The sequence below is a fragment of the Erythrolamprus reginae genome, chromosome 6 (assembly GCF_031021105.1).
Source record: "Erythrolamprus reginae isolate rEryReg1 chromosome 6, rEryReg1.hap1, whole genome shotgun sequence".
Lineage (NCBI taxonomy): Eukaryota > Metazoa > Chordata > Lepidosauria > Squamata > Dipsadidae > Erythrolamprus > Erythrolamprus reginae.
Window position 1 is genome coordinate 38,065,526 of NC_091955.1, and position 23,115 is coordinate 38,088,640.

The 23,115-nt window shown below is 40.8% G+C and overlaps 1 protein-coding gene and 1 long non-coding RNA gene across 4 annotated transcripts in view; one reads left to right on the forward strand and one right to left on the reverse strand.

The window, feature by feature from the left end:
- YAF2 (YY1 associated factor 2) overlaps window positions 1–10,888 on the reverse strand; it is a 37,630-nt gene extending 26,742 nt beyond the window's left edge. The window contains exons 1-2 of one of the 3 annotated variants that reach the window (XM_070755574.1): window positions 10,477–10,888; window positions 9,653–9,778 (exon numbers count right to left, since the gene is read on the reverse strand). In XM_070755574.1, coding sequence (XP_070611675.1) covers window positions 9,653–9,687 — 35 coding nt within the window. In that variant the 5' untranslated portion in view covers window positions 9,688–9,778; window positions 10,477–10,888. Of the gene's footprint in view, window positions 1–9,652; window positions 9,782–10,178 lie in introns of all 3 variants that reach the window. The other 2 variants (XM_070755573.1, XM_070755572.1) reach the window with 2 other exon arrangements.
- LOC139169439 (uncharacterized) lies at window positions 10,152–22,627 on the forward strand. Its single transcript, XR_011559474.1, has 3 exons — window positions 10,152–11,054; window positions 15,134–15,233; window positions 22,573–22,627. It is a non-coding gene; the product is annotated as an uncharacterized lncRNA (long non-coding RNA).
- Window positions 22,628–23,115: the final 488 nt, after the last annotated feature.

The window sequence follows — 23,115 nt, forward strand, 5'->3', positions numbered from 1 at the left end:
CTCTATATAAGGGGATCACAATCTCCCTCTTCCTGCTTGTTATACCTCTAGCTATGCAGCCAAGCATCCTACTTGCTTTTCCTACCGCCCGACCACACTGCTCACCCATTTTGTGACTGTCAGATATCACTACCCCTAAATCCTTCTCTTCTGAAGTTTTTGCTAACACTGAACTGTCAATGCAATACTCAGATTGAGGATTCCTTTTCCCCAGGTGCATTATTTTACATTTGGAGTTGCTTGCTAACATCTACTGCACTAATAGCATTTCACTAAACTTTTGCAAAGTGATGTCTGCCAATACAGACCCTTGAATAATTCTTACTGGCAGTGTGCATGTTTTCCTACTGTAATTCTATATGTGTTCAATCAACAGATTCTTTCTCCCATAATTTTAAACTTCTTTAAATGTAAATATGACTTTTTGTATTAATTTACAAATAATTTATAAAGCACTATGAATTTGATTTAAAAGCCAATTTCATATATATATAACATGACATATAGTTAGAGGAAAAAAATTAATGTGCTCTGGTCAAATTATAAATCTCAGTAAATCCCTAAGTAAAGAAAAGCTGATGATTAACCCAACATGTACAAAGCAAATTTCTGCAAATTTGAAAGCATGCTAAGTATTTATACAGTCAATTTTCATTAGTTTCAGTAATTATGTTCTATATAGTTAACCTCAATATTGAATTAGCAAATACAGGAACCGCCACTGAGAACAAGAGTGTGGGTGACTCAAGTTATTTTGCATGTCTGTGAAAACGCCACAAATCTTAATTTTATGGCTACAAGTAAATTTTAGCAAGGAGGTAAATTCACAAATATGAAATTCATGAATAATGAGAATAAATAGTAAATATGTCATTCAAAAATTTGAAGTTTCATTCCGTATTTTAAAACACTACATTTTGTATAAATAGCAACCTCCAAACATTTCCTGTAGCCAAAGCCAAGTCATATTATTTCTATTTCTACTTCTGAATTATTACCTATTTTTCTTACAGACGTTGCTGAAATATCCTAACTTCAATTTCTTTGAGTAAATATGAGGAAATCCAAACAAGATTTTGTATTATTTAGTTCTAATACAATTATCAATTGCACTACTTGCAGTTTTAATCATGTCTTATTTCTCTATATAGGTTTCTAAGTAAATGACATACTTATTTCATTACCTTATAAAAGTAAAGTTGCATGACCTTGACCACAAGCAAGAATGATGATTATGTATAGGGAGTGCATATGGAAATGTGGTTCATAAGCATTATGTTTCTTCTTCACTCAGGAAATATTATCCTAGGATAGACACACATGCAGAATATACATGATCAAGTCTAAAATGCTAACGGTCTTTTGACTATTAGCATAAATTAGAAAATGAACGAAAACCAGACTATAAGAAAAGCACTAGCAAAATATACTATTGATATACTAATGTACTAGCAACATATACTAATTGATAGTATGCATTCTGATATAAATGATTTGTGAAAAACACAGATAAAAAATGATAACATACTTGTACCCAGTGTTAGAAATAATATAACAATTTTGGAATTTTATTTTTTATCATTTATATTTTGTATTCCAGTTCATTGCATACCTTCTCAATATTCATACTATTTGGATCTGAGCACAGTCATAAATTATTAATACTATACTCTCAAAAATATGAGATATTTAACATCAAATGTAAGAGAGTCGTTGGCTACAAGTGTTTTTCTGACTCAGCAATCCAGATGTTTAGAACTAGCCAATTTTTAAAACAGACTATTAATTCAAAAATTCAGAAGGGCCTTATCCTTAGCTCATTTCAATACACTCCACACAATGGTCATGGAGGGAGAAGTTAAATACCATATTTTTCAGTGTATAAGACGCACCGGAATATAAGACTCACCTAGATTTTGGAGGAGAAAAACAAGAAAAAAAGTATTCTGAGCCGAATGGTCTAGTAACATCACACTTGGCCAATAAAGAATTCTATTATATTTTATTCTAATGTTTCCTTTATAAACACTTTAGCTGAAACGATGTTCATACATTCAACTTTAAGACTTGAGGACTTCAACTCCCATTCTAAGCTAGTCCTCCTCTAAATGTGGCCACTTTGCTCTATTTACAAAGAGCCATAAAGATTATCACAGGAGATTCAGGAAAAGAAGATCAAAGGGGGAGATAGCAAAGTGACAGTACCCCGTTAGTTGGCTCTCCCTAGGGTAGCAACTGAGGTGACCGCTCCTCAGGCATTCTGGGAGCAGGCTTTGTGCAGAAAGGGCAGCAGTGGTGGGAAGGGCTCACTTCAGGCAGCAACTGTGGCAGCTTCTCAGTAATCTAAATATTTAAATGTACATGTATTTTTACTGCTGCTGAAGGGAAGGCTCACTAGCATAGCAACAAAGACAGCAGCTTCCCAGTAATCTAAATACACTGCTAAAAAATATAAAGGGAACACTTAAACAACAGAATATAACTCCAAGTAAATGAAACTTCTGTGAAATCAAACTGTCCACTTAAGAAGCAATACTGACTGACAATCAATTTCACATGCTTTGTGCAAATGAAATATTCAATGAGAATATTTCATTCATTCAGATCTAGGATATGTTATTTGAGTGTTCCTTTTATTTTATTGGGCAATATATTTAAAATTTAAATGTGCATGTGTTTTACTGCTGTTGAAGGGAAGGCTAACTACAGAGGTTGGACAAAAAAATGGAAACACTTGACTTTTTGCCATGATGTTTGAACATGTTCAAATCAATCAAAACTTGACATATTTTAATGGGGTTTTAAAATTCTGTTATTTGATTTTTTTAACTACCTTTTTTAAAATAGAAATTTAAGGAAATTGGTTATAGCCTTCTAGAAATGGCAGACCTCTCAGACTTTCAAAGAGGCCAAATTGTTGGTGCTTGAATGGCAGGCGCTAGTGTAATAGAAAGTGCCCGCATGTTTGGCATTTCAAGAGGTAATGTCTCAAAAGTAATGGCTGTTTTTGAAAGAAAAGGGAAAACGTTCTCAGCCAAGTACAGGTCTGGTCGAAAGTCAAAGTTTTCTAAGAGAGACCGCTGGACTCTAAAGCGAATTGTTAAAGCACATCGCAAGCCCACAGCTCCTAAAATCACTGCAGAGCTCAATAGACACGTACAGAACCCAGTTTCCACAAAAACTGTTCGAAGGGAGCTTCACAAATCTGGATTCCACAGAAGAGCTGCAATTAGAAAACCTTTGCTCTCAAAGACAAATGTTTCAAAGCAGTTAGAGTGGTGTAGAAACCACCAGAAATGGTCCCTCAAGCAGTAGCTATATGTGATTTTCTCTGACGAATCATTGTTTACCATTTTTCCAACCTCCGGCCGTGTTTACATTTGGAGACAGCCAAAAGAATCATTTCATCCAGACTGCCTTCTCCCAACCGTCAAACATGGCGGGGGTTCAGTGATGATCTGGGGTACTATTTCTTGGAAACCCGCCAGGCCAATGATTTCCCTTCATGGAAGAATTAACAGCCATCACTATTTAGGAATTTTGGCCAACCAAATTCATCCTATGGTTCAAGAACTGTTTCCAGAGGGGGATGCCATCTTTCAATATGATAATGCACCAATCCATAGAGCAAGAATTGTTAAAGAATGGCACGAGGAACATTCTAATGAAGTTCAGCATCTCATCTGGCCACCCCAATCACCAGACCTCAACATTATTGAGCATTTATAGTCGATTTTAGAGATTCAAGTAAGAAGTCAATTTCCACCACCATTGTCTCTAAAAGAATTGGAGGGTGCTTTAACTGAAGAATAGGTTAAAATTCCATTGGAAACAATTCACAATTTGTATTAATCAATACCTCGTAGAATTGAGGCTGTATTTGCTGCAAAAGGTGGACCAACACCATATTAAAAGATGTTTTGATGATTTTTCAAGGTGTTTCCATTTGTTTGTCCACCCCCTGTAGCACAGCAACAGAGACAGAAACTTCTCAGTAATCTAAATATTTAAATGTGCATGTATTTTACTGCTATTAAGGGGCGAGCTGACTAGCACAGCAAGAGAAGGAAGCTTCTCAGTAATTATTTAAAGGTGAATGTATTTTACTGCTGGCTAGGGGCAGGCTGGCTAGCATAGCAACAGGGAAGGAAGCTTTTCAGTAATATAAATATTTACCGAGTACATCTGTTTTACTGCTGAGGGCTCGCTGATAAGGTAACATGAAAAAATGCCGGTAAAAGCCGGCTGATGAAGCATTTGCTGCTCTTTCTCCGCCCTCTCTACTGAGTCAGCCATCCCACCATCCTTCCCTCCTCCACCCACCCACCCACCCACCCAGAGATAGAAGCTGCTTCCTTCTTTGCCAACTTACTGATCACCCTAGGAGTCCTGGATGGCTTGAAATGGGTGAGCGGGGGGGGTGGTGGTGTCAGCAGCCGGTGTCGTCTGAGACTGCTGGACGTGAACGGGTGATTTCCTCTGCTCCACCCAGATGCTGGCAGAGCTGCTCACAAGTGGTGACTTCGATGTATAAGACACACCCAGTTTTTGATGCACTTTTTGGAAGTAAAAAGGTGCATCTTATGCACCGAAGAATACGGTACATACTTTGAATCTAAATTTTGATTCTGCAGTGCTAGAGGCGTTAAAATCAAAGTTCATGTAACTATATTGTCAGAGCAATTTTACTGTGATATTATCAAAGCAAAATTTTATTTTATAGTCGCCTTGTCCGTCCCCCCCCCCCCTTGGCCAAGGCGCCTGCCCTGCCCTCTCCAAAAGCTGTGCCGAGGCCGCCCGAGAGCCCCCCTGCCAGGACAGGTTGGCGGGGTGGGGAATTGAATTGCTGCCAGGACGGGAGATTCCCCCGGGGCAGGCGCTGTCCTGGGGCTAAAGGTAGACTGCGCTGGCCGAGGGAGGTTCTGCCGGCGGGGTGGGAGCTGCGCCAGGAGGGGATGATGGGCTCTGTGGTCCCCCTGTCCCTGACTGAAGAAGATGGCAGAGAAGGTGTGGGCACTGGAGGAGGTCATGTGGCGTGACCCGCAAGTCTGGGACTACCTGCCCAGCCGCCGCCCCAACATCGCCGCGAGGATTATGGAGCATGGCCCAGGTGTCGCCTGGCAAGCCCGGCCTGGCCCTCGGTGGGGAGGGAGGGTGTTCTTGCACGAAGGGGGAGGAGGAAGAAGGGAAGGAAGAGGAAAGAGTAGGAAAGAGAAGGAAAGAGGAGGAAGGAGGAGAAAGAGGGGAGAGAGAAAAGACAGGATAGAAAGAAGGGGGAAGAGGAAGGAAAGGAAGAGAAGGAAAAGAGAAGAGGAGGGGGGAAGAAGGGAAGGGAGGAAGAAGAATGAGAAGGAAAGAGAGGAGGAGGAGGAGGAAGAGAGGATAAAGGCAGGATAGAAAAAAGGGGAAGGAGAAGGAAAGGAGAGAGGGAGAAGAAGAAGGAAAGGGGAGGGGAGGAGGTGGAAGAGAAAAAGGAAAGGGAATCAGCCAAAACTTCAAAGCGCCTTCCTCATTGTGGATCCTGAGCCTTCGGTGCCACGAACCCCCCTCCCCTCCGTGGAGGAAGGCGAATCTTCTGCTCAAGCCCCTCCTGCACAGGGAAGGAGGCACCAATTCGCTGGATGGTGGTTTAATATGACTCTTCGTGATCAGTCAAATGCAGCAATAAACTCCATCCTTCCACCCGCTGCCCACCCTTCCCAAAAGTTCCAATTCTTTTCATTGTCTATCTTTCTTCAAAAAACCCCTTTGGAGTCTGCAATGCCAAAGGGTTTTTTTTCTCCACCCGCCTCTCTTCCCGTTTGACAGGGGACTTTATCTCGAAGCCCGAAAGGCAAGGACACTTTTCTTTTAGTCTCCTGAAACACCTGGGATCTTCTGGACTGAAGAATTGAAATAAAGCTGCCAGGCCTTCTGTCAAATCTCCCCTCACCTCCTTTGAAGGGGGGGCAGACGGGAGGAAAGTGGGGAGAGCCCAGCAGAGAGGAGGTGGCGGGAGGCGTCATCTCCACACCCAGGAAAGAAGACAGTGGATCATTCTCAGAAGAAACGGCTGACGCGAAGCTCTCACCGGTGGACCTGGGCTATGCGGGGGACGTGGCTGGAGGCCGGGCACCCCGCCAACCCGTCCTGGCAGCGGGGGCTCTCGGGTGGCCTCGGCATGACTTTTGGAGCGGGCAGGCTGGGCGCCCTTGGCCGAGGGTGGGGAGGACAGGCAAGGCAGCCGGGTGGGAAGACAGCAGCTCTGGGCTGTCCTGCTTGTCCAGGAGCTGAAACTTCCGCCCTTCCCCACACCCGGTCTTGGCCCCCGCAGGCTTCTGGCAGGAGGGGGTGGTGGGTGATGGATGGCCGGGGCTCCCACGGACACATTTTGGCAGTGACATGGGGGAAATCCCCTCTCGCCTGCCGTTTCCTTGGCTTGCCGCTTTTTAAGTCTTAAAGTTTTGGAATTTTCCTAATGGGCTTGCACGCATCATTCGCTTTTACATTGATTCCTATAGGATAAATTTCTTCTACTTACGAACTTTTCTACTTACAAACCTGGTCACGGAATGAATTAAGTTCATAAGTAGAGGTACCACTGTACTCAATTTACAACCATAATTTCAATCGCAAAGGGATGTAGTCATAAGGCAAGACATCAGCTCTCTTAGCTGCCATTAAGAGAGAATCGAGGTTTGTTAAAGTGGAGGGGGGGGTGCCTCAGAGTGGTGAGGGAGGCCCTGGGAGACCCAGCACAACCAACATGCAAATTAGGAGCATGCTGCAGTTGCAACCTCACCCTACTTGTAAACCTACCTTGCAGTGTAGTGCAAAACTGCTGTACATCAGGAAACCTAACCACCATTCCGGCCTAGCAGTGCTTAAAGATGCAGGGTCACTGCAACTTCCCCACCCACCTATCTCCCCACCTGATTTAAGGCTTTTTGGTTGATTTGCATAGTATTACTCATTGGTGGCAGCACTGGGGCTGAAGCTGAAGTAAAGCTCCAGTGCCTTCAGCTCTCTCAACCAGCTGCCACCAAGCCCATCCTCTACTTAAGCCCAAGGAATGCTGCTATCACCGAGAAATGCCATCTCAAACCCTATGCCCTGCTAACCTGTGCTGCTTTATGCAATTTTCCTAGTCACACATCCCATGCCCTCTCCAAGCTGTGACCCATTTTTGTAATCATTCAGAAACCTTTTCCAACTCTTTCAAGAATGAAATGTGCAGTTTGGAGAATGATAGGAGCCTCATTCTTGCAGTACTTCAAAATGCTGTTAAAGGTTCCTAATAAAACACAGTAAGAAGAAATTAATGAATGATAGGAGCCTCATTCTTGCAGTACTTCAAAATGCTGTTAAAGGTTCCTAATAAAACACAGTAAGAAGAAATTAATTGATTTAAAACTACTGCTAAAGATACAATTGGCATCCGTAACAGTTTCCCCTGATTACTTTGTTAATGAGATTTCTCCTTGAATAGATGTGTCCTGACTGCAGAACGTTACCAATATTCTGGCAATTTTTTGACCAAATTTAAACATATTCAGGGCTACCTTAAAACACATCCTGGTAATTTAAACACATTCAAATACTTTTTACAACTTACAAAATACTGCTATCTGTTCTACAATTCTTCACTAGTGGTCTATCATTTAATTTTGATGTGCATGTATGATTCTTTTTTCAATAAGCAACATTTTTAAAAAAATAAAGAACACATTATGTTATAAGACTGTGTTCAAGAAAACTAAAAAACAGGAATGTTTGTTAGAAAATGGAAGGGTGAGGCCAGGTTTCACATAAGGTTCCGAAAAAGTAGGGGGTTTGTCAGCATTGCTGCATGATAGAGGAAACAGGCACATTGATGTTTCTAATGCTTCTGCTGCACGAATCCCAGCGACCAGTTAGATCCCACAGAGTGGGCCTTCTCTGGGTCCCGTCAACTAAACAATGTTGTTTGGTGGGACCCAGGGGAAGAGCCTGCCCCTGCCCTCCACCCAATAGCATTCGGTGTATAAGATGCACCCAGTTTTTGGTGCACTTTTTTGAGGTAAAAAGGTGCATCTTATACACCAAAAATATGGTACAACAGATTCATAACAAGTATGTTGCATAACTGAACTGGGCAGAAAATATTGCTGATAATTTTTTTTAATGTTACAAATGCATGTGTACATGCATGTCCACTGGCTTGGGATGAATATGTGAAGTTTGAGAGTGCCAAAGAAATAACAAATAATGATATGGGTACAAATAGATCAAGATCTCAGTATTAATCGTTGTGAGTCCCAAGTGACAGAAAACAAAATTGAACCATTCCACACATGAATCACTTGCTTTATATATTTAAGTAAATAACTTATGTTTAATTTTTCTAGATTTTGGATAAATGCTAAATATAGGTTACTACTGTACCTGGAGCAAAATATGATCTCTAACTCTGTTAAAAAACAGCAGCAAAAGATGGTGGTTTGAAAGAAAACATAAATTGTTGAAAGAACATTTAAAAACTGTAAGTTCATCAGTAACTAGTTAAAGTAACAGTGAAACATAGATTACACTTAATATGAAAATATTATCTTAATTATATTTACACACTTGTATATGTAAAGAAACAGGGAATAGTTCAGCAAATACTTATTGTTACTCACTAGGCAATCCTATTGACATTTATCTATGTCAAGAGAGGCTCTGCTGTTTTTTTCCCCCTTGGATGTGGACTAATAAACCTTTGCTTTACATTTGTCTCCCAAATTACCAATAACCATGTTTTTCACTTAAAAAAAAAATCCTACAAAAGTTTGAAATTTTCATAAACTCAGCAGCCACCACTCACTCATCTTTTATAAATATGTATCTCCATCCAGTATTTCCTTATTTCCCTCTCTCCTTATAACAACTGTTTTTGGAAATCAAATAATTTTTAAATGTTTTGGAATACAGGGGGAGAAAAATATATTTATTGTCTACATTATCATTGTTAATATATTAATATTTTCAAATGTAATAGAGAGTACTCCCTGGTCTCGCATTCTATTTTGATCAACAATATGTATGTGATTTCTAATATCACAATATAAATGGAAAAGTCAATGGACTTGTCCATGTGTGCACATGTTTGTGCACAACACAACAACAGAGTTGTCTCAATAAAACCAATCTGCCCCATTTTTGTTTTCTTTTCAATTGATGATGACACAAAATCCAATCTCACAATTTATGCAACTGCTTGCTATTAATATCTGGTCAGTTTGAGCATTCCAAAGCATGAGAAATACTTTAGCTTACCATGATTAAAACCCAACAGCCAGTACTTCCCATCTTCCTACAAATCCAAAGAGGTGGGAAGGAGACAGAAAGAGCTTCTTATTAGCAAGTTTTAAGTTCATCACTGGGGAGTTCTGTTTCAGCCCAAGAGTGGTATGTTTATTGAAATAAAGAAAGTGAAGGGTGCAAATGGAGTTGTTTATACTTCCCAGAGAAGAGAGCAATCCATATGCCTGCCCCACAGCTATGGTGGTGGCAGTCGCTGGCTCCCCTGTTCTGATCCACCTTTCCTGACTCCGACCCTGGTCTCCTTTCCGCAGCCGCCGCCCATCCGTCCCCACTCCTGCTTTGCCCGGGGAAGTGGCTGTCAGGCCAGGGTTCTTGGCCGCTCACTCACCGGGTGGAGGTGCCCTTTCTCACATCGCACATCATGCACTTGAAGGCCTCGGCGCTGTTCCGGAAGGTGCACACGCTGCAGTCCCAATAGCCCTCGTCGGAGGAAGGTTTCGGTTGCCGCTTCGGCCTACTCAAAAAAGCAGGGAGCGGGGAAGAGGGAGGACGAGAAAAACGTAGGGAAATTTAAGACACAAAACAAGGCATCACCGCCGCCGCTCTTTCCTCCCTCCCTCCTTCCCCTCAGGGCCTCGCTTCTCCTCGACCGCCGCCGCTTCTTCCCACCGCGTCTCCTCCTCCTCCCTCTCTTTTCCTTTCCCTTCTCCTCCACACCGCCATCGCTTCTGCTACGTTGGGGGGGGGGCGCCAAAGACTTTGGCAGAGGGGGAGGGTGATAAAAACAAACGGGGATGCCGGCCTCGGAATCCCACCACCGCCGGATGTCTCCTGACCGGCCTGCCCGCGGAGGCCCTTTGCCTGTCTGCCTGCCTACGTGATTGCCCTCCCTCTCGTCTTTCCGCTCTCCTCACCTTGTGGGGCTCTTCTTGTCTCCCATGTCGGCTACAGACGCGTCTCCAGACCGGGGCGGCCCTTTGTGTATTCGGAGCGACCGAAGGCTCGGAGAGGCGACGGCTGGCACTCAGGCGGAGGAACTCAGCGAAGCAGCAGGAGGAGGAGCCGCTGCAACCGCTATTGCTGCGGCGAACAGTTACCGCCTGCCGCTCGCCTCCAAGCGCGGCCGCCGACACCTCAGATGTCGGGGAAACTCCTGGTGCTGCCGCCCCCTTACTCTCCCCGACCTTGTTCTCCCCCTTTCTTCCCACTCACGTGTTCCTCCCGTCGCCAACCAACAGCCAGGCCGAGGCGTCCCAGACGGCGGCCGAGGCAAAGCGAACGGTTTTCGTCTTCCTCAGACGGTCAGGAGGAGCCCTTTTGAGGGTCCGAAGCACCGCAGCCGGTTTCCCCTTTTGCGCGAAGACGCATTTGCCGGAGATGGGTTTCCCCCCACGTCGCGAAACCGTAACCTTTCCTAGGCCAAGCCTTTAACGAACGGTTGCCCTAATTTTCAACTGAACGCAGTCGCTCATTTGGGTTAGCGTCTCCCAGCATGCCCATGCCGTCAACCCAAAACCATACCGTTGGATTTCATATAAATCCGGCGTAACCCTATTCCACGTTTATATCGGGAAGGAGTACAATGCTGACTTTAGCTATGCTTATGTCATTGGGTCCCCGAATGCCTGAAAGTCTCTCCCTCCAAAGCATGTGCGCGCATCCAGCTCCGGTACAGCTGTCAGATCTCGGCTAAGACAGGGTCAACTTGCAGTGAGTGATGATTTAAGAATGCAAACAACGGAATATGATTGTGGTGAAGTAGCTGATCTGCATTGAACAATTTTAATCATGTAAGCAAGGGGAGTACATCATATCACTTTCCATATTACTTGAAATCATAGAACATAAAATGTAATATGGGTAGATGTGCATTGTTTAGGGTTATTACTGAAAGTGATTATTGTATGCATCAGTGTGCTATATTTAATAATTTCAAATTTTTAGTAGCTATATTATTTTAACATTTTCCTGGATCAATTGAGGATGCTTTCACATTTGCCATTAACTATGGCATCAACACAGTTCGTGGAATTTGTGTTTTTTTTTTAACCTCATGACAACTTTGTCTGGTCCCCAGGCCTATCTAAGGCAGTTTTAAATCAGCCTTTAATTTGTACCAATGTTTTCCCTCTTTATGTTATGGATACAATCTTTGCCAATTTAGAATTTGCTGCATTCCTATTGGTCATTTTAGGCTGCTGCAAATATGTACCCCCCCCCCCCGTTTCAGTCACTAGGCACTGTCCATGGCCATTTTGGCTTGAACTAAACACCTGCTTTTTACAGAAGCATCTGAATGTATAAATGCCTGACCAATGTACATGGGAAGGTAACAATAGTGACAGATGAATAAAATATGCTAGCAGATGAGGGCACATTTTGGGGGGAAATTTTGGACACAATATTTATTTCAGGCCCCATTTCTCTTATTTGACCTAAGCATTCTGAAAGTTGGGTGTCTTGGGCTCAGACTAATTTTTTTAAAAAAATATAGTTTATTGAATTTAAACAGTTAAAAAAGGGGTAGGGAAGGGGAATGAGAAAAAAGGGAAAAGGGAAGGGAGTACATAGTGAAGAAAAATCTTGTATTATACATAAATAAATCTGTATCCATATACAGTATTATAACAACAATTATCTATATTTAGATATTAGAGAAATAAAAGGCAAATATGCACAATATATAATCAAAAGATAAGATCATAAGAAAAAAAAGAAGCGCTAGGAAAGGGAAGAAAAAAGAAAAAGGAAGAATTAGAGGAGCTGGGTAGGAAAGAGGTGAAGGAATGTCTGCAATGGCAGACATTTTTGTAATGTACGACTTTATAGTCTAGAGCAGTGTTTCCCAACCTTTTTTGAGCCGCGGCACATTATTCACATTTTCAAAATCCTGGGGAACATTGAGCGGGGGGGGGGGTTGGACAAAAAAATCTCTCTTCCTCCCTTTCGCTCTAGTTCTCTCTCCCTCCCTCTTTCTCTCCCTTCCTCTTTCTCTCTCCATCCCTTTCTTTCTCCCTTCCTTCCTCTCTCTTTTGCTCTTTCTCTCTCCCTCCTTCCCCCCTCTTGCTGTTTCTTTCTTTCTTTCTTTCTCTTTCTCTCTCTCATTCTGTCTCTCTTGCTGTCTCTTTCTCTCATTCTTTCTCTCTTCCTTCCTTCCTTCCTCTCTCTTTGCTCTCTTTCTCTCTCCCTCCTTTCCCCCTCTTGCTGTCTCACTCTTTCTCTCTCTCTCTCATTCTGTCTCTCTTGCTATCTCTTTCTCTCTTCCTCCCTTCCTGTCTTTTGCTTTCTCTCTCCCTCCTTCCCCCCTCTTGCTGTCTCTTTCTTTCTTTCTCTCTCTCATTCTGTCTCTCTTGCTATCTCTTCCTTCCTTCCTTCCTTCCTCTCTCTTTTGCTCTCTTTCTCTCTCCCTCCTTCCCCCCTCTTGCTGTCTCTTTCTTTCTTTCTCTCTCTCTCTCATTCTGTCTCTCTTGCTATCTCTTTCTTTCTTCCTTCCTTCCTCTCTCTTTTGCTCTCTTTCTCTCTCCCTCCTTCCTCTCTCTCTCATTCTGTCTCTCTTGCTATCTCTTTCTCTCTCTTCCTTTCTTTGTCTCTCTTGTTCTCTCTTCCTTTCTTCTCTGCGGAGGCCGGCAAAGCTTTTTCCGGGTAGGCTGGCTGGGGGATAGGGCACACGCACGCACGCACCCCCGACGTTCCAAAGAACCTTCTCCGACCTCCGCTGTGAGAAGGTTTTCTCCGAGCGCTCGCCGCCATTGCAGCCACCACTGCGGGAGGAGCTGGAGAAAGGGGCAGATCGGGCGGGCGGGCGTCAGCGGCGAGAAGCCAGGGGCGCGAGGGGAGCGGAGGCACTGGGGGGTGGGGGCAGCCGCGGAGCCGGCCTCCGCACTTTCATCGCTCCCCACCCCAAACTCCAATGCCCAGCTCCTTACACGGAAGAATTAAGCTCTCCTTTTTCCTGCCTTCCTTCTTTGGGGCCCAGCAGGTTTGCGCCGGAAGCAGCAGCATCGGACAGGAGCCGGGGGACAGCTGCGAGTGGGAGCTCCAGGTTGGAGGCACCGGCAGCGCCCCGCCCAGCTGCAGCTTCCCTAGGAGCTTCGCGGCACACCTGACCGTGTCTCGCGGCACACTAGTGTGCCGCGGCACACCGGTTGGGAAACGCTGGTCTAGAGGAGTAGTGGGTGTATATGATAAGAGGTAGTGAATCACATGTAGAGTTAAAAGAATAAGTCTTCATCTTCCTGTAACGTTGTCAATAATTTAGTATTACAAAGTAGTTAAAGAATTATGTTGCAAGAGTCTATATTTGAGTTCAAATTATTTGTAATCTATATTTGGTCATATTGTTATTAACTGTTTTCAGTTGGATTGTGAGAAGGAATGAAAAATTAATCTTATTTTTTTAGAGAAAATTGATAAGTATTTTTTGTTGTTAGCCATTGATACCATTTCTCCCATACCTTGTAGAAATCTGATTCCTTCTTATTTTGAATTTCCATCATAATTTTGGTCATCTCCACACATTCCATAATTTTTGTAATAATGTTTAATAAGGTTGGGATTTTCTCGTTTCCATAATTGGGCATAAGTAATTCTGGCTGCTGTTAGGATTTGAATAGTGAGGTATCTGTCTTCTTGTGGGAATTTTTGCCTAAAAATACCTAAAATAAATAATTCGGGTTTGGGTATTATATTATTCAATATGACTTGATCCAAGAGAGTTTTCATTTCTTTCCAGAATTTTTTAGTATATAAGCATGTCCACCATAGGTGGTAATAAGTTCCAGGGTGGGTTTTGCACTTCCAACAGATTGGGGAAAGGTTTGGATAGTTTTGATAATCTGGCAGGAGGTAAGTGCCATCGATGAAACATTTTGAACTGGTTTTATTTGTACAATGTTGCTAGCGTCATTTTGTAGTTTGTTGTCCAAATTTCCCCATTCCATTAAATTGATTGTGTAACTGAAATTCTGGGCCCAAGCAATCATGGACCCTTTAACTTGTTCCTCCACATTATCGTGCATTAGTAAGTAATTATAAAGTTTAGAAACCATTTTTGCACTTGAGCCCAAAAGGATTAAATCTATTGGATTATTATTTTGAAAATAGAATTTGTTTTTATGTTCCTTGTATTTTGAATTTGTAGATATGTTAACTAATTCAAATTTATCCCTTTTTCTTGAAGTTGTTGTTTTGTTAGTAAATTATGATTTTCATCTAATAATTGTTGATAGGTTAAAGTTTTGGAGGGAGAGAAAAGGTAATTAATTTATTTGGTGATATCCATTTCGGAGTGGAATGATAATTTTTTTGGATGTGTTGCCATGTAGTTATTAAAGCTTTTCTTAAATAATGATGTTTGAAATAATTGGGTATTTTATGCATATCTGTCATTAGGAAGGAGTGCCATCTGGACTGCAGGTCGAATCCCTCAAGAGTTAATAGCCTTGGTTTTTCAGAGTTACCCAGTCTTTTTAAAAAAATATATTTTTATTAAATTGCATAGACAGACATGACATACATAACATGCAACACTTAGTGGAGCTACAGTCGCTCCGCTTAGAGTAGAAGTCATCTTTATATTAAAAAAAAAGTAAAAAGAAAAGATCTTATCGTTGTTTAACACCATCTATAAAATGCTTAAAAATATAAATTATAAGGTAATAGATAGAAACACATCTAAAGTATTTAAGAACATATATAAAAATTTTAAAATTATAGCTTAAATTGAACTAAAATAAGAAAAAAAAAGTAGAAGAAAAAAGGAGTTTACATTTATATTGTGAATAATCACCATCTAATATGACTACTAGGTACTAGTATATTTAAAATAGTATAACAATAAAATTATCTCTTTTTCTTTGTATCCCACCAGATGTATACCTTTTGCCAAACATCATAGAATTCTGATTCTTCTTGGTTGTTTAACCTTCTCGTCATCATGTCAAGCTCAGCACATTCTAAAACTTTCTTAAGTAAGTCTGTTTCTTTTGGGGTCTCAATTTCTTTCCATTTTTGAGCAAAAGCTATCCTAGCTGCTACTAATATATGGATTATTAAATAATATATATCTTTTTTATATTTCTTATTTGAAATACCTAATAAAAAGAGTTCTGGTGTTTTCTTGATTTCTTGCTGTGTTATTTCTTTTAAACATTTTTCTATTAGGTTCCAATATTCTTTTGCTTTTGGGCATGTCCACCAAGTATGATAATAAGTACCTATTTCTACTTTACATTTCCAACAGTTGGGTGACTTAGTTTGGAACATTTTTGAGATTCTATTTGGTAGCAGATGCCATCTATAAAACATTTTAATTTGATTTTCTTTAAAGGAAGTTGACTTTGTTATTTTCCAAATATATGTCCATACCTTTTCCCAAGTGTTTAAGTCTATCTCTTTGTTTAGGTTTCTACACCAACCAATCATATTATCCTTTAATGTCCATTCAGTATTTTTACAATTAATTAAAAATTTATGTTTTTCCAATGAATTTTCTTTGATTTGTTGTTAATAGTTTACCTAAAATGTTATTATCATTTCTAAGTACAGTGGTACCTCATGATACGAACCCCTCATCATACGAACTTTTCGAGATACGAACCCAGGGTTCAGAATTTTTTTGCCTCTTTTTACAAACTTTTTTCACCTTACAAACCTGCCAAGCCACCACTGAGATTCCCCGCCTCCGGACTTTCGTTGCAAGCCACGTGCAGGTTTTTGCGATCCTGGGATCTCCTGAGGCTCCCCTTCACGGGAAACCCCACCTCCTGACTTCCGTGTTTTTGCAATGCTGTAGGAAAATCCCAGGAGGGGAATCCCAGGATCGCAAAAACAGGCACTCTGCTGGGCAGAGTAGGGGGGACAAAAACAGGAAGAAAAGATTCATGGAGCTCAAGGGAGGAGAAAGGTGTGGGGTAGATGAGGAGAGAGAGGTGGACAAAAATGGGAAGAAAAGACTCATGGAGCTCAAGGGAGGAGAAAGGTGTGGGGGAGATGAGGAGAGAGCAGTGGGCAAAAACGGGAGGGAAAGGCTCATGGAGCTCAAGGGAGAAGAAAGGTGTGGGGGAGATGAGGAGAGAGAGGTGGGCAAAAACGGGAAGAAAAGGCTCATGGAGCTCAAGGGAGAAGAAGGGTGTGGGGTAGATGAGGAGAGAGAGGTGGACAAAAATGGGAATAAAAGACTCATGGAGCTCAAGGGAGGAGAAAGATGTGGGGGAGATGAGGAGAGAGAGGTGGACAAAAACAGGAAGAAAAGGCTCATGGCGCTCAAGGGAGGAGAAAGGTGTGGGGGAGATGAGGAGAGAGAGGTGGGCAAAAACGGGAAGAAAAGACTCATGGAGCTCAAGGGAGGAGAAAGGTGTGGGGGAGATGAGGAGAGAGGTGGACAAAAATGGGAAGAAAAGGCTCATGGAGCTCAAGGGAGAAGAAAGGTGTGGGGGAGATGAGGAGAGAGAGGTGGGCAAAAACGGGAGGGAAAGGCTCATGGAGCTCAAGGTAGAAGAAAGGTGTTCGCCTCAGCTTTGTCTGGCCACCGCTTTTTTTTTTAAGCCTTAATATTTTGGATTCTCCTAATGGGCTTGCACGCATTATTGGTTTTCCATTGATTCCTATTGGAAACATTGTTTCATCTTACGAACTTTTCACCTTACGAACCTCATCCCGGAACCAATTAAGTTCGTAAGATGAGGTATTACTGTATATATGTTATTTTATCTTTATAGAACCTAGACTTTATCTGCGCATATTGCCACCAGTCTATAACAATACCTGTCTCCAACAGGTCCTGATTCGTTTTTAAATTCCACTGATTATCTACTAAGTCCTTATATTTCCAGATCTTAAATTTGTGTGGCTTATAGCCTCTATAGGAGATATCCATTCTGGCAAAACTAAAAAATAATCTTTCTTTATATCGATCCAAACATCTATAAGTGCCTTCCTAATTTATATGTCTCTTAAAATGGGAATGTGTTCTATACTTTTTATACCATACGAAAGCATGCCATCCCAACATTAAATCATGGCCTTCTAGATTTAATAACCTTCTGTTTTGTAAAGTAAGCCATTCTTTAATCCAAGTTAAAGAAGTGGCTTGATAGTATAACTTCCAATTCAGAAAGGTGAGACCCCCTCTTTCTTTTGTATATTCTGTTGTACACTGTTTTATTCTAGGTTTTTTATCTTGCCATATAAATTTTTCTGTTATTCTTGTTAATTCTTTAAAAAATTCTTTTCCAGGATTTATTGGAATTACTTGAAATAAAAATAAAACTTTGGGTAAGATATTCATCTTAATTGTGGAAATTCTACCTTAATAAAATGATAATTGCAAGTTCTTCCAAATTGCTAAGTCGTTTTTGATTTGCTTTAGGAGCTTATTGTAGTTGTCTTCTTTTAATGACATGGATTTTGCTGATATCCAAATACCTAAATATTTTACTTTCTTGGTTATTTTCATGTTTGATTTAGTTTCTAATTGCTTTATCTGGGAATCTGTCATATTTTTTAGTTAATATTTGTATCTTGTTTTAATTGACTTTCGGACCAGCTACTTTCCCATATTCTTCTAATAAGTCTATTAACTTTGAGATAGAGACTATTGGGTCTTCTAATATGAAGACAACATCATCTGCGAAGGCTTGTAATTTGTATATTTCTTTTTTAATTTCTAAGCCTTTAATATTTTCTTCTTTTCTTACCTTTATCGGTAAGGTTTCTAGTGTTAAAATAAATAATAATGGAGAAATAGGAGAGCCTTGTCTAACTCATCTTTGTATCTCAAACTTTTCTGTTTGGTCATTATTGATAATTTTGGCTGTTTGTGTAGAGTAAATAGCATCGATTATGTTAAAAAAGTTGGTTCCAAAGTTCATTTTGTTAAGTTGTATTTTCATAAAAGTCCAGTCTACATTGTCAAATGCTTTTTTTTGCGTCTAAAAATATTAAAGCCGTTTGCTTTTCCGGATGTTGTTCGTAATATTGTAATGTGTTTATAATGGTCCTCAAATTATTTTTAATCTGTCTATCTGGCAAAAAGCCGTTTTGGTCCTCATGTATTATTCCAATAATGATGTTTTTTAATCTATAAGCAAACATTGAAACAAAGATTTTATAATCCACATTCAATAATGAAATTGGTCTATAGTTTTGAATTTTTTCTTTTTCTGTATCAGGTTTATGTATTAAGGTTATTAGGGCTTCTGACCATGTTTTAGGGATGTTACCATCTGAAATGATATTATTAAAAATCTCTAACATGTTTGTTAAGAGTATATTAGTATTTAACTTGTAAAATTCAGCAGGTATGGCATCAGGACCAGTGGCTTTATTATTTTTTTTATTTTTAAGTGCTTGCTGTAATTTAATCATAGTGAATGGAGCATTGAGCTTCTGTTGTTGTTCTTCTGTTCAAGAAGGTAGGTCAATAGAATTTAAGAAATCAAGGCCTTATCTTCGTTTATATCTTCTTTGTGGTATAGGTTTTTATAAAATTCTAATGCTATCTCCTTTTTCTCAGCAGTTCCATGTCTGCATATACCTTTACTATCTTCTATTTTTTTTATTATTCTGGTCTTTTTGATTCCTTAATTTATATGCTAACCATCGACCTGGTTTGTTAGCATGTTCAAAGTATTCCTGTTTGGCCTGTTTAATTTTTTCTGCCAGTTGTTCTTGTTCTATTAAATTTGTTTTATGTTTAATTAATTCCCTTTTCTTTTTATTCTCGTCCTCGCTCTGACTACTTTGTGATGGTACTTCTAAGGCTTTTAATTCTGCCTGTAATTTTTGGAGTTGGTTTTTCTTCTCTTTGTTCTTTTTTGCAGTATAGGATATTGTCAGTCCACGAATGTATGCTTTAGTTGTGTCCCATAAATTTTGTGGGGAAGTATCTATATTGTTATTTAGGTTAAAAAAAAATTCTAATTCTTTTTCTATCCAATCTTTGGTCTTGTAAAATATTTCTATTAATTCGCCAATACAGTAATACCTCATGATACGAACTTAATTGGTGCAAGGAGGAGGTTCGTAAGATGAAAGGTTCGTAAGACGAAACATTGTTTCCCATAGGAAACAATGTAAAGTCAATTAATCCGTGCAACCAAAAACCCCCCCACAAAAAAACGGCTTTCGGCGACTGCTGGGAAGCCGCGCGGCTGTTTTAAAAGGTGACAGCCGGCCTGGGGGGCTTCCCAGCACCCCCCCCGAACCCGGGTTCGGGGCTCGGGGGGGTGTTGGCAAGCCCCCCAGGCCGGCTGCGACCTTTTAAAACAGCCACGCCGCTTCGCAGCTGTCTCCCGAAGCCGAACGCGGAAGTTCGGCTTTAGCGTTCGGCTTCAGGAGACAGCTGCGAAGCGGCGCGGGTGTTTTAAAAGGTCGCAGCCGGCCTGGGGGGCTTGCCAGCACCCCCCCGAACTCTTCCTTTTAAAACACCCTTCCTTTTAAAACCCTTCCTTTTAAAAAACCCGGGGTTCGGGGGGGTGCTGGCAAGCCCCCCAGGCCGGCTGCGACCTTTTAAAACACCCGCGCCGCTTCGCAGCTGTCTCCTGAAGCCGAACGCTAAAGCCGAACTTCCGCGTTCGGCTTTGGGAGACAGCTGGGAAGCGGCGCGGGTGTTTTAAAAGGTTGCAGCCGGCCTGGGGGGCTTCCCAGCAACCTCCCGAACTGAACCCGGGGTTCAGCAAAATTTTGCCTCTTCTTACGAACTTTGTTCAAGTTACGAACCGGCGTTCGGGAGGCTTCTGGGAAGCCCCGCCGCCCGGCTGTCACCTTTTAAAACAGCCGCACGGCTTCCCAGCAGTCTCCGAACGCCGGTTCGTAACTCGAAAAAAGTTTGTAAGAAGAGGCAAAATTTTTCTGAACCCTGGGTTCGTATCACGAGTTGTTCGTAAGACGAGGGGTTCGTATCTTGAGGTACCACTGTACCTCTGTTTTTTGTTTCCCTTCCAGGTAATTGTTACTGGATTGTGGTCTGCCCAATTGTTTGTTTCAATTTCAATATTTGAAACAAAATCAGAAATCTGAGTTGAAATCCATGCCATATCTATTCTAGTCCAAATTTTATGCGGGTTTGAATAGAAAGTATATTGCTTGTTTGTAGGGTGGAGGTCGCGCCATATGTCTTGCAATGCTAATTCTGAAGTCAAATTCCAAAATGTTGTTGGTAAAATTGTTTTCTTTTTCTTGTCCTTTTTACCTGAATAATCCATTTGGCTATTGTTGTGGTTAGCTCTGGCCCAACTCCTGCCCCAAGGACTGTGGATGTGGGGGAGACATCCACATGCCGCAGGTCTGTTTTGCTCCCGGTGGAATCTGCTGATGAAGGCTCCTCTGACCAAGAAGACATGAGTGACAGGGAGGAGGAGAGTGTGGCAGACAGCTCAGAAGGAGATTAATTATCTAGCTCCTCCTTGGATTCAGAACAAGAGTTAATGATACAGCCACGCATGCGGAGAGCGATGCATAGGCAGCAACAACTGAGAGATTATCAAAGAAAATGAGGCCACCTGTGGTTGGGTGGGGCTGTGGTAATTAGTGAGGCTGCTATAAATAGCAGCCTGTGGGTTTGGCCATTTTGGAGGATTATCTGATCGTTGTGTTTCGTGTCTGCCTTGCTGACTTCGAACTTTGTGTGCTGATTTTTCCCTGCTTTGAAACTAAACCAGAGCAAAGTGTGTTTCACTTTGTGAAAGAAGAAGGACTGTGAATTGCCTCACAGCTGCAAGCTAAGTATTTCAGAACTGATAAGGGACTTGTACAAATTACCAGTTTGTTTGGAGATGAGTGCTCTTTGCCATACAAAAAGAGTGCTTAGCTTATTTGAATTTTTGGTATAAAGAACATTGTTTTGAATTTTCAAATGTGTGTGTGTCTGAAATTTGTATCTGTGAATTTTGGGGAGGATTCTACCAGAGAGCTCGACAGAATAGCTATTAGCTATCGCATGAAAGTCTCCAATTATGATCATATTTTTAATAGATAACTCTGCTATTTTTTCATGTAATTCTTTGTAAAATGTTTTTTGGTCTTCATTTGGAGCATAAATTGATATAATGACAAGAGGTCCTATTTCTAGATTTACTTGCAACATTAAAATTCTACCATCATTATCACTATAAAGTTGTTTAACCTCAATCATTTCATTTATATAAATAGCTATCCCTCTTCTTTTTTTATCGGCTAGGCTAGTAAACAAATTACCTAATTTTGAGTTGTATAATAGCTCTTTGTTTGAGTTTTTAATTTAGGATAAGTTCGAGCTGAAGCTCTATTTTATAGTCTCTAGGGTTGTGTGAGCTGTAACTGTTCCAGCTTCTTTAAGTCCACTCACACCGGCAAAATTCTTGCTTTCTTCTTCGCCTTAATTAAATTCAGTATATAGCAGTTTTATTTGTAGGGATAAAAGTCACTTTACCTTCTTTCTTCTTTTTTCTCTGTTGGTTCAGACACTCAGTTTGACTTCTTGAGTTTTTTTCTTTGTTCTTCCTCTCGTGTGGAGAAGTCGCTATGGCCGGGCGCCGGCTATTACCAGGCCCCGGATCTTTGCTCCTGGCACTGCGGGGCAATCCTACACCCCGGGGGCATTGGCGAGTACCCGCTTGATGTCCAAAGGCCCCCTGTTCTGGATCGGACCCTCTGGGTCCGGATCGCTACAGTGCGACCGCGAGGGCAAAAACGAAGGTCTGTTGACAGAGGCCTGTCTCCAGCCTCCTGACACGGCTCGGCTGCCACCAGAAGTCAGAGTTACCCAGTCTTTTAACATAGTTAATATGGAGGCTTGATGATATAATTGAAAGTTTGGGAGGATGAAACCTCTTATTCTGTGATCTTGCAAATTTTTAAATTTAATCCTTGCCTCTTTTTTTGTCCAAATGAAATTATGAATTTTCTTGTGCAAATTGTTGAAAAAGGTTTTATTTAAGTTTATTGAGGCGACTTGAAATAGGTACAAAAATTGAGGAAGGATATTAGATTTTATTGCGGATATCTTTTATTTTATTTATTTATTTATTAGATATGTATGCCACCCCCCTCCTCCAGAGACTTGGAGCAGAACAGTTTTGGATTAGACCATCTTGCTATGTCTTTTTGTATGTCTTGGACTAATTTACCAAAGTTGTCCTTTTTTATAGTGCTATAATTTGAACTAATGCAAAGGCCTAAGTATTTAGTTTTTTTCACTATTTTTAAATTAATGGTTTCTTCCAGCAGGGTATTTTGTTTTGGTGTCATGTTTTTAGTTAAGGTTTGGGTTTTTTCGTTGTTGATTTTCAGTCCTGTTATTTCTCTGAATTTATGAATTTCTTTCAATAGAATCGGTGCTGTTTCTATAGGATCCTGTAATATGAAAACAATATCGTCTGCAAAGGTCTGTAACTTAAATTGTTCCCTTTTTATTTTCATACCTTGAATTTGTGTATTATTTCTTATGTTGTTCAATAATGTTTCAATGGCAAGAATGAAAATCAGGGGAGCTAGAGGGCAGCCTTTTGTTATTCCTATTTTCTCAGTGCTGTCATTGTTGAAAAGTATTTTAGCAGATTGTTGAGAGTATATGGCTTTTATTAAATTGACAAAATTATCCCCAAATTTCATATGATCGATTTGACTTGTAAAATATTGCCAATGCAGGCTATCAAAGGCTTTCCTTAAGTCTATAAATATTAAAGCTACCGGTTTATCGCTGTTTTTGTCATAATATTCAAGTGTTGAGTATTGTTCTTGTATTGTTACCAATATTTCTTAAAGATAAAAATCCATTTTGATCCAGATGTATTATGGCATTTAGAACTTTTTAAAGACGTTCTGCGATTATTGAGGTAAAAATTTTATAGTCAGAATTTAGTAATGAGATGG